Source organism: Pholcus phalangioides, unplaced genomic scaffold (genome assembly GCF_987345545.1).
Source record: "Pholcus phalangioides strain wild (caught in Gottingen) unplaced genomic scaffold, Ppha-v1.0 ptg000015l_1, whole genome shotgun sequence".
Classification (NCBI taxonomy): domain Eukaryota; kingdom Metazoa; phylum Arthropoda; class Arachnida; order Araneae; family Pholcidae; genus Pholcus; species Pholcus phalangioides.
Window position 1 is genome coordinate 112,398,212 of NW_028301608.1, and position 12,161 is coordinate 112,410,372.

Below are 12,161 nucleotides of genomic sequence, written 5' to 3' on the forward strand. Positions count from 1 at the left end.
GTACGTTCAAAAGAGGATATGAATTTGTATTAATTATCCAATAAGTAAGCAAATCAGAATAAGTAAGTTTTTACTGTAACAAACGAACGTGTTTTGCCCAGGAATTTGATAATGAAAACTGAGCATTTACTTAATTATCATCAACCAAATACGAAATACTGTATTTTGCATATTTATATTTCTCTGCATGTTCAGAGGTTGAAGAAATATGCTATCACACTTTTGTGTCACAACCATTGATGTACGCAAGGGGTGGAGGGGTGTTTCGTGTTCTAACCCCCCAAGCCAAGATTATAGTGTTATTTTGCAGAAAAAACATAACCCCCCTTGAGAAGAGAAAAATTTACCCCCCCCCCCGAGAAAATTCTGTGTACGCCTATGGTCACAACACATCCTATATTACAGTGCAATTCTTTAATTTTTTGATCTGCTTATTCCAATTTTACACATATGGTCAATAAATACAAAAATTCCTCTCAGTCTGCTTTTATTTCTAATCTACACGAAGGATTAGTATGCTTAATATCCAATACAAGATTCATAGAAAGACTGGTTATTTGTGGAGATTACAAGGAAGAAAATTCATCACTGCCCTCACGGGAACTCGAACCCGGCCTCTCGCTTGCCGGACGAGTGCTCTACCATCTTAGCTATGGAAGCAGATAAAATATTTCAAACTTGGAGCGTACATATATGTTGAAAGGCACCGTAGAATGGACGGCGTCAACAATCAACTAATAGCTTGTGAATGACAAAGGCCAACCAGATGACCATATGCATATAGAAGCGTCCTCATCCACTTGTCAATACAAGATTCATCAAAAGACTGGTTATATAACCAGTTATATGGTTATTATGGTTATAATAACCATATGCATGTGGCCATCTGGTTGGCCTTTGTCATTCACAAGCTATTAGTTGATTGTTGACGCCGTCCATGTACAGGTGCTTTTCAACATATATATACACTCCAAGGTTGAAATATTCTATCTGCTTCCATAGCTTAGATGGCAGAGCACTCGTCCGGCAAGGGAGAGACCGGGGGTAATGATGAATTTTTCTTCCTTGTAATCTTCATCTCCACAAATAACCAGTCTTTCAATGAATCTTGTATTGACAAGTGGAGAGGACATTTCTATATATAATATCCAATATTTTTGATAAATTATGATTTGTTATGATTTATTTGTTATTATGACAAAGCAAACAAAATTTGAACTACCTAAACATAGGTCATAAAACAGAAAAGCTCCCCAGAAATGCAAAGAATGGATAAGGTTCAAATTAGCCAATGTAATTGATTCTTGATGCTTAAAAATTATCTGATTCAATTCGACTCAATGCAATCTGAAACTCAATGCAAATTTCCTGACATGTTGGTCTTCCCACACGGCAGCTAATGCAGAAAAATATAGTATATTCTTTTAGTAATTTAATTATGATTTCTCCCATTTCTATTGTACTTATTTTTTTTTTCTTTTTATTTCAGGGTCATTGTTAAAGATGATGACTTTTAAGTGAATGCGTTAGTCACTGTGTGTGTGTGTATACATGATTTTTTTTTCTCAAAATTTTCATGTGTATTGTTAAATTTTGTATTAGTCAGCCAATTTATTGTCGAAAAGACATTTGTCCGATCCATAAGCGTTCCTGATGTAATGAATGAGATTATCATCATGTTGACTGTTCACAAAGTTAGGTTAACTCATTTGTGACTCTGTAATATTGAACCTGTATTATGTATGTCAAAAAAAGAAGAAAAATTGAGAAATGAAGAAATCATTTTTTTATGTGCTCATTATTCAAACTCGTAGACTTCAGTAAATCAAATAATCTTATGAACTCAATACATCAAATATTTAAATGCAACAAAGTTTCTGACAAACATTTTTAAACATTGATTAATAATTTTTTTACTCTTTGAAAGAAATATTTACAGATGCTTTTATTTATTGAATGTGAATGATGATCATCTGCGAGCAAAGTTTCGGTCCATGTCAGACTTATTTCTCTGGATAGTGAATATTTTCTGCTTGACTCTATTTTCAACTGTTCCTCTCTCAGCAGCTTTCGACAACATTGGTCTACAAAAGAAAAAGAGTGATACAACTCATGTTTTATGTATAGAAAATTTGATTAAGTTACACTATTTAATATTATCAATGATTCCAGTTTTATATACAAGAAAATTAATGTCTTAAAGTAGGGGTGCACGCCCTCCAGTGTAGGGGACCAAATGCAGTCCACTAAAGGGTTTCATTCAGCCCGAGAAAGGTGTTCCTGAAGAACAGTATCAATGTATGCAACACAATAGTTACATCATTTGTCTGGCCTACGAGCCATATTCATATCTGGCCCACAAACTGAAAAGGTTGTACACCCATCTTAAAAAAATTGCTCAAAAAATAATAATCATATTGCCTTAATTTTTTAAAAGCAGGTAAAATTTTGAAAATCAATTGTTCAATGGATAAGAAACACAATATAATTGATGCAAGATTGAATTTCTTTGTGTGTTTCACATAATTCATTTACAAACGAAAATGTAACACATTTGTTGATTTAGGATTTTCATAGGTGTAAATTTTTGCACCTTAAAATTTCTAAACCTTAGGTCGAACTATAATTTACACTTACTGTATGAAGCTTGAGGCACTTCCTTCACCAATTCTGTCTTCTCGTTCACCTTCCTTGACATAACGTTTCACGTTCTTCTCTCTTTGTTTTTCCCTCCACCTGGCATTCTCCATCATTTCTTGCCTTAGCCTTTCTTTCTCCTCTGCACTCATTTTCCTGTGAGCATAAAAATGCATAATCGCAAATAATTAGAATTTCACCATGCTCAGAGACTACCATTGCAAAAGACTTTCTGATCATAAGAAAACATTAGGCACAATGATGTAAATTACTTAATACAAAGAAATTTTTATTCAACCTTTATTCTCATCAAATAATTTATATTAGCTCACTCACTTTTCAGTTTTGGGCTTTTGATAAAAGCTCTTAGAATTATAAGAATTTTTCTTCTCATACACATTTTCTCTTTCTTGTCTTCTGTCAATATCTTTGCAGTATTTCATTCTCTTATTTTCATCATACTCGTCATAATCGTTTTGTCTTTTTCTATTTCCATCATGTTCTTTTTTATACTTATCTCTTCTATTTTCATATTCCTGCACACAAAAAAAGAAAAAAAGAAAGGTATAATCGTACATCATAGATGCCAATTCTCAGACTTGAAAAATCTGTAGTTTATCAAGTGATGAAGTATTTTACACTGAAGAAAGTATGTCATACAAAGAAAAAAGAAAACTGAATTTTTTGGGGATTGCATGGGGTGGCCATATGATCCAGGACGTTGTCATATATTTTTGCTGTTCCTATTTTTTATTTTTTTTAATAAAATGACCCGTTTTTTCAACAAAAAACCTACTGGAATTTTTTTATCCTTCACTGAAATCAAGGATTAAATTTATTTTGAAAACTTTCCCCTCTTATGCCAAAAATGTGCACCGTTTCTCAAGATTTCCACTTAAGCACATCCCTTCTTTTTCTCTCCCTATTTTGGGCTCTAAGGATCCACACAACCTCAACACTGAGAAACACTGCTCTGTAATATAAATTATTTTTCTTTTTTTTTAAAAAAAAAAGTTCAAAATAGTAGAGTGTTGTATTTTATAGACAAAAATATCACAACGATGAAACAATCTTCAACACATGATGAAGCCAAGGGGTGCACACAGGGAGAGGGGAGTGACATGAATTTCTGCCCAGGATGATTAAAAATATGTGAAATATATTATAAGATGAAGGTCTGTGGTCTTTCATATGATGAAAAATAGCTATTTTAGTTCAAAAATGTTGTTTTTTGAAGGTAAATAACTCAAGGTGCAGTGGTAAGATGCTCGGCTTCTAACATCAAAGTTCACATGTTCGAATTCAGGTGGATAAACATCTAAAACACAATTTTTTTACCTACTAAATCACACATGTACCTTGTCCATATTCCTCTGCGGAACCCTCTAACGAATTGGTACATGTTGGAATATGCGTGTACATGTAGTGAAAACTGACGTGGAGTTTGTTTCTGTGTAATGCTTGTTATGTGTAGTGCTACCAGTTTTTCTAACTATGAGTGAAGCGTAATGATTGAATACCTACCAAGCCTGGGGCAACCACCAATAGATGGTGCCTTCATTTCCCACCCAGCTCCACTGGTAAGAAATTGCCGCACGGCAATATGATCAGAATTAGTGTACAGTATAGTATGTTACCCACAGATGGTGGGTCCTGTGTACACCCGTAGTTGAGGTCAACCTTGATTAAAAATTTGAAAAAAAAATTACCTCTTCATATCTACGGCCTTTGAGATATTTATCGCCATTCTCATAGGATCTGTCATCACGTCTATCTTTCTGTGTGTAATGAGATTTCTTTTCTGCTTTTTCATCCCGTGAAACTACTTGGTCATTATCTGAATCTGAAGAGCTACTAGAATCTGAGGAATTGCTCTCATGCCTCTTCCTTGACTTCTTACTTTTGCTTTTTTTGGTTTTCTTTTTCTTCTTTTTGTCTTTCTTGATCGTGTCTTTCAACTATATTAACAATGAAAACAAATTTAAAGAAACAAACAAAAATAAATTTAAGCTATTAATGTAACAAAAAATTACCAAAATTAGCTATTTAATAAATTCTGAAAACTATGACAATGCAATAACTTTAAAATTATCGTCATAGTTATGTGATCATTCCATCAGACATGGACACAGTGATTTATTTGAGAAAGCACTGATAAACTCAATCTTTCAAGTTGATTTGTTTTTAAAGGGTGTCAGTTGAAAGAACAAAATGAATACAGCAATATACCTCGGCTAATGAAGATAATTGTTTCCAGAATCATATTCATTAGCAGAAACTCGATTTCTATAAGTTCCTCTGTGTAATAATTTAATTTGTTCTAGAAACAGCCCAAAATTTGAAGATAAATTTCACAAAACACTACGAAGCACTTTAAAAAATATAAATACTGACCGAAGGTCGAGATAAACAACTTCAAATTTGGATGAAATTTAAAGAAATACAAGAATTATTAAAAGGAAGATAAAAAACTCAACATCTTTCTTTATTATTATTTTAAACTGTACGCTGTGCTGTCAGGTTCGTAAGCCACAGTGGAAACTATAAAACGTGTGAGTTGGTGTGCTGCTATGTGATAATAGTCAGCTCATTTCTCTTCCAGACTGTTCTGTTTGGTATCAACAGTCACCACATTAACATAAGCATTTATATAGTTAAAATTTTAACTATTTTATACTTTACCATGGCTTGTAACTGTTTCATTTTCACTGGATTCATCAGAAGGTTCTTACGCTGCTCCTTCTCTTTTTTCCTACAAAAAAAAAAAATTATTTAAACACAATAAATACATGTAATGAAGGCCATTGATCAATAACATAACTGTAAAATCTTGAAATAATCTGATTATTTTCTCTTGCTACTACAATGAAACATGTATGAAATGCAACGTTAAAAAGATCGAAATAGGACAGTTTTATAAAGGTGTACATCAAAGCACCATCTTTCAATTTCATTCAAGAGAGGTTCCCCATCTTATAGTGTTCCTCTTAGGCTGGTTTCACTGCATCAAAGTAAAAAACAAGAGTAAATTGGGTAATCATTTTTCCCAAGTTTCCCATTTCTATATGGAGTAAAGTACAGTGGCACCTCGAAATACTACACATGTTGTTAAACATGTTTACTATTTGCAAAAGAGGTTAAGTCTTCAATGGTGATTATTGCGAGGGATGTAAAAAAATTTCAGTTGTATGTTCAATACTACTTTTGCATTGCCGATGTTACTGCTTTTTCATTCACAACCCTTGCATGAAGAGATAATATTTTGATCAATCTTGAAGAATCATCAAAAAACGAGACATGTTCAATCAGAAAATGCACATTCAAACTTACATGATGGTGAACAGAGGATCTTCTCTTATTTTCGTAGCAAGGTCTACTGTTACATCAGATGCAGATGAACCTAGGCGAAATAAAGAGCTGGGCTGACCACCTAAAATTATGAGGAAATGAGAAAAAAAATCGCAGAGAGTTAATTAAACACAATTACAAATATACATCACAGAGAATCTCGCCCTTCACTTTTAGAAAATTTATGGTAGTAAACTTGAGGCAGAAAAATCACAGTTCATTATCAAATGCTTGGTACCAACTGATTCCAACATTCTCAGATTGTATGCACATATCCATGATCAAACTATAGATATGTAAGTGAATTAGAACTAAACGAAACATTTACAGACATCCATTCTCCAAAGGAAAAACACAATGTGGAAATGATTTATTTGTTTAAAAAAAAATTACACATACTCTCTTCTTTTGTTGGATCAGCTCCCTTTTCTTGCATTTGCAGCAGCTCAAATGTTTTGTCAATCTTTCGACCCAACAAGTAGTCATCTCTGTTAACCATGGCCGCTGGTCCCTGGTACATCCAATCTAGTCGTTCATCTCTTCTCCTAAAACACATAAGTTATAATGAATGTGATATACTTCTTTGATATCAATGCGCAGAGGTAAAACAGGGCTCGACAAGTTTAAATAAACTCAGGCACCACACCAGCTACATTTCTTAGAAAACCCAATTGAGAAAAATGGTTCAAAATAAATTTTTTTCCTGAATTTGCTACAAATTAACCATTTCAAAACCGGCACTAACAATTGTAGGGAGTTATTCTCTTCCACTGTAGATACTCTTTTTCCCCTCAGGCATGACTTCAACAATAACACTCACATAAGTTGATTCTCGAAGTCATGGCTGAACTGAGATTTTAAAAAAAGAACATCTAAACAACCCCCCCCCCCCCCCCCGTTCGTACAGGGTTTGAAAGAGATTATGCCTTTTCATGATACACTGACATAAATTAGTGACTGCACATAGAAAATGTCAGGTATCAATAACACTTTTGTTAGTTGTCATGATGAAATGGGATTTTCAAACCTTGACATAATACATTTCCAATGCAGACAGGTTCTCAAATTGTCCCGTGTGAGAAGACAATGGAAAGAATAATTTAGTGTTTTAAGTGAACATTTGTGCTTTGAGACCTAAAATTGTTTTTTGAACCACTGCTCTAATAACTAAAAACCTCTATACATTTAAAATAACATGTCCTGAATAACTCACCATCGCTGAAGCTATAAATATGAAATTTGGTCAGCGGTTTTAATTTATGATATAAAGACTCACTAAGTTTTGTTTTTTTTTAATTTGACCCCTAAGGGGTTCTAAGGTTACAAAGAGAAATCATACCGAGCCGAAATCGCTGAAGCTAAAAATATGAAATTTTTGGTCAGTATTATATTTCATGATAAAGACACCCACTAAGACAAGATTTCTGAAAGGGAATTATAAGATAGGTTTAAGTACTCGTATTCAAAGCCTGTAAAATTGATGTCAATCTATGGGGCATCAAAGCCAATGGAGTTTTTTGCTTTGGATTCAACATCATCAGTTCTGTGGGGGTTGGAACATAGCTACAAAAATTACGCTACTAATTAGTGAAGTCCTAAAGTAGTCCAACGACATCACAGATCTTCAAGCTAGCCATGCAGAAGCCATGTAGTTATATGATTTGGTAAGGTTGCGGGGGGCCAATATTTTCTCCTAAAAAACTCATCTGTGTATAAGCTGAACTCCCCTCCACAAATTGAGGACAAAGTTTTCAGCAAAAAACTTGGCTTATGCATAAATACGCAATTTATTGAAAAATATGGGGAAAAAATAGCACCAAATGGGGTACTTTTGCTGAAGAACAGCACGAGTGCATATTCTGCATCTCTACTGAATAGCAGGTTTAAAACATATATTTTCATACATATGCATACTGCTGATTGCACATTTAAATTATCTCAGAAAAGTTTTTAGCACACAAGAGAATAAACCTGATACTCCACGTAATAATATTCCTTAATCAGTTTAAAATGTTAAAAACTACATCAAATACAAGAATAAATAAAAAAAATTCATCAAATTACTTGACAACGCCTTGATCCTCCGCATACGTTCGCATCTCATCTCTCGCTCTTTCAGCGGCCAACTCTTTTTGGAGCTGTTCAATTTTCTGCTGCTCAGCTTCATGCTTCTGTTCCGCTTTCCAGACTCTTTCGATATTCCTCAGCGTAGACGGATGCCAAGATTTCTTCAAGTTCTGTGGTTAAAAAAAAAAAATAGAAAAAGTTCATTTATAAATTAAACACTTTGTAACAAGCAAATAGACGATGACCAGCATTCAGGGGATAAATATACAGCTATTTCGGTGATTGCCAAGTGAACATGATAGGAAAAGCTAAGATCAAACAAGCTGAACATGGTGGGAACACTTAATGATTCATGATATATCAATGCATCTAGTAGTGATTTAGCAGTATAACTTTCGATGCCATATAATTTACATTTCATCTTGCATCTCATGCTCGAAAATAGCTGCAAATTGGTTACAGTCGATGCTGCTTATTAGAATCATGGATGTTATAATTTGGGTATTGTTATCACTTTTGCACAGAACGAACAAACATCATAACAATTTTGAATATATTTTTATGAATATCTATTATTGAAAGATAATAATTATATAATTTTGTGTTTTTCTTTTCAATTTAACTCCACTAGGATTACGTTATAGTCTCAACTCACCAGATCACCACCTCCCATAATGAAAGCCAAAAAATAATAATCTTCACGAAAAATAAATATAAAAACAAGGAATTCACAAATTAATAATTCCTTTCTACTTATAATGATTATTAGTTTAATTCCTCAAGGGATTATGCATGACGTTACAATCCACCATCTTGAACCAATGAAGTTTATAAACAAACAAAATCTTCAGTGTTGCCAGTAATAAAAACATTAGCTTTCTGAAATCAGGTAGGTGAAAGTTTTCACAGGTGGCGCTGGGATTAACATGACGTCAAAGAATTTGGCGGTAAAATTTAAAAAATTAGTTTTTTTTAATTTTCGCGCAACATTTTTTTTTCGTTTTTTTCAGAGGGATTGGGGCTAAGGGGACTATAGCACATGGTGCTCAGTCCGGAGGGATGACAAATTTAATTACTTGGTTACAAGAACTTTAAATTATAATGCGAGAATGGGGGCAAAATTTCAATAGGCCGCTTTCAAAACCTTCAACCGACCTATGATATTACAAAAATTTTTTCTTATATATCATTCAGTCGCAATTCAACATGATTTATTTGGTTAGGATTTCCAAACATCCCGTGTCTAAGCATGATCGTTCGCAGCATGCCGCCGTCGCCTCATGGGTGGGGCTGGCAAGGGCCCTCGGGGCCCGGGACAATTATCATCATTTTTTGTTTTTTCATGCTATGAATTCATTATAAAAAGGCCCATGAAAAGTCTGGCTTGGGGGCTCGCCGCAGATCTCAGCCCTGCTTTCGGATGTGGAGGGGGCATGTTTCGTAGCATGGGCGGAAATACGGGGGGAGTGGGAGAAAATGCCCCCCAGCGTCACAGGTGGAGTCGACTGATCTAATGTATATATGTATATATGAATTTACATCATCATCATCGTGCCCCCAGCAATAACGACCGTGCCCCCCCCCAGACTTCCAAGTCTATCTCCGCCTATGTTTCGTAGACAGGGGCTAAAAGGGGCACGTGCTCCCCACGTCAATTTCTTTTATTTCTTTTTTTAAATTCATTTCCTCCCCCCCCCCGGCTTTTGAAAATACAATAAAATTGGTATATATATATATATATATACAAATATGTATATACATACATTGAGTACATGTGCTTTGCCCCCCCCCCCCTGGAAAATGTTTGCCCCCCCCCCTTTTTTTAAGAATATTTCGAATTTTTCATTTTGTTGAATTTATACAAGTGAAAAATAATCAAAGATCACAGCATGCTTCAGAATTTACTGTACACTCCTTGCATTATGCGGCATGCCGTAACACTCGTGAGACACAAGGTTTTTGAACATTGGGGTCTGGATAAGTGAGGTTTAATGCATTCAAAAAATGCAATAAATTTTTATTAAATAAAGATATTCAAGAATTTAACATTTATCAGACCCAAATTTAAAGGGGGGGGGGGGTGCATGCAGAAAACACTGGTATTACCAGCATGCTGGTCTTCCTCGTTATTTCCCGGCATGTCGGCTAATGCAGAGGAATACGGTATTCAGATTATTTTTCTAACATAATTGGTACGGTGTAATACTCTGTGCGCTTTAAAGCAGGGGTGACCAAGAGCTGGCCCGTAAAGTGATTTTGTGTGGCCCGCGACAAGGTAAAAGTACCGTGAAAAAATTAAATTTGTGATCATCATTTGAACTCTTTCAACAGCAGAGATTTCTTGATCAACACACCGCTTAAAAACTTCTTATTTCTTGTGACGAAAATTAATTTAATAACTAACTAATTAATTCAATTAATAATGGAGCGGCTTATACACCGAAGTTGCACCACTGATGCTGCCCGTGACGCTATAACTGACCTATATGTTCGCCCGCGAACAGAAAGAAATTGCTTGCCTTAAAGCAGCGGTTCTCAACCTTTTTTGACCCACGGAGCCCTTTCCAGTATATAATTTCTATGGCGGAGCCCATAGGCCTATTTTTTATTTATTCATCAAAGTTACTCAAAAATATTAATAATTATTTGTTTTTCAAATTTACTGTTATTTTTATTTTTCTCGATCGGCCGCGGAGCACCGGTTGAGAATCACTGCTTTAAAGGATGGTACGAGTACATGCAGGGTGCATAGCTAACATCTGGCACCGCAAATGACTGGCGAACCGTTTGATCCTACAAACATACTTTAAATTACAGAGAAACCTCGTTTATACTTTGCTCAGTTATACAACTTTCACGTTTATACGACGTTTGGCTTCGGTCGCAATCGGTTCCTATACATTTTAATGTTAAAATAATTCATTTATTCCATGCAAAACCTCAATCATTCGACGTTTTAACTTTGACTTGAGCTCCGAACCTTTTGAAAAACCTCATTTATATCCATCAAAGCGCATAATTTTTGTATGCAGTGTAAACGCACTGTCGCAGCAGTTCTTCTTACACATTCTCAGCGTAAAATTTATGAATTTTTGGGGTGATTCCTGACATGTACGAAAATAGCCAGTGAGCTGACTGATGGTCATTTAGGTGAGTGATTTGTTTTTTGCTTGTTTCAGAGAATACGCAGACAAGGTGAGCATGAAAAGAAACGGTTTCAATTGTTTTGACGGTCATATGCCCTTTCAAAAATTGCTTCAGCGTTATCCTCAGTGGGTAAGAAAGTCCACAAACACATTGAAAGCTTTGGAGTGTACAGATTTGCCGATAAGAGACACACGGTACACATATACAGTAAGTTCTTTTCATCATTTCCTGTAGAATTTTCTTTCGCTGTGGTGCTTTGCGTGCCGGTTCTGTCGAATCCACCGTTCGTAATGTCAAGAAAACGAAAAGCGTTTACCATAAAAAAAATTTAAATTTGGAAGAATTCGCGAAGAATTTTAAATTAATGACGAAAGTTGATCTTGCAAAACAGTTGAATATCCCTGTGCGTCAACTTTGAAAACTATAATAAAGCAGAGAAACAAAATCAAAGACCAAGCTGCTGGTTGCAAATCTTCTACTGCCAAAAAATTCCAAGATAGGAAATTTTTCCAAGTCCAGAAGATTTTGTTGCAATTTTTTAAGCAACGTCGTATATCGCAAAAAGGTAATGTTCCGCTAAATTTTATTTCTTTAAGTGATTCGAAATGCGATTTAATTTTTTCTCCCCTCAAGTACGATTGAAATATTTTTCATAAAAGAATTGGAGGTGCAATTTAAACACATTGAATTTTATAATATTGTGTATGTCTGTAGGGGGGGGTGGGGGGGGGGAAGACATTTTTATCAAAAAATCTTGGTTATTTGACTTACACATTTATACGACGTTTTGACTCGTACAAATGTGTAATTTGGAACGTCATATAAACAAAGTTCCAGTACAGTAAAAGTATCCAAACAATGTGTAGACCTCAGATACGTCATTCATATTGCAAGAGATTGTATATTTATCAAAATAAAATAAAAATTAACTTTTTATACTGATACCATGTACTGAAAAACCC

At 34.7% G+C, this 12,161-nt stretch overlaps 2 protein-coding genes across 4 annotated transcripts in view; one reads left to right on the forward strand and one right to left on the reverse strand.

The window, feature by feature from the left end:
- LOC149077613 (protein Obscurin-like) overlaps positions 1-1,798 on the forward strand; it is a 218,920-nt gene extending 217,122 nt beyond the window's left edge. For all 3 annotated transcript variants that reach the window (XM_089245168.1, XM_089245166.1, XM_089245167.1), the window contains one exon: positions 1,490-1,798. In XM_089245168.1, the coding sequence (XP_089101294.1) occupies positions 1,490-1,517 (28 nt within the window). In that variant the 3' untranslated portion in view covers positions 1,518-1,798. The remainder of the gene's footprint in view (positions 1-1,489) is intronic.
- On the reverse strand, positions 1,764-8,900 carry Cwc25 (CWC25 spliceosome associated protein homolog). Its single transcript, XM_089245169.1, has 9 exons — positions 8,708-8,900; positions 8,050-8,222; positions 6,385-6,530; positions 5,968-6,067; positions 5,320-5,389; positions 4,347-4,595; positions 2,974-3,173; positions 2,638-2,793; positions 1,764-2,084 (listed from the first exon to the last, which is right to left on the reverse strand). The coding sequence occupies exons 1-9, from the start codon at positions 8,723-8,725 to the stop codon at positions 1,970-1,972; spliced, it is 1,227 nt and encodes a 408-aa protein (XP_089101295.1). The 5' UTR covers positions 8,726-8,900; the 3' UTR covers positions 1,764-1,969.
- Between the last annotated feature and the right edge of the window lie 3,261 nt (positions 8,901-12,161).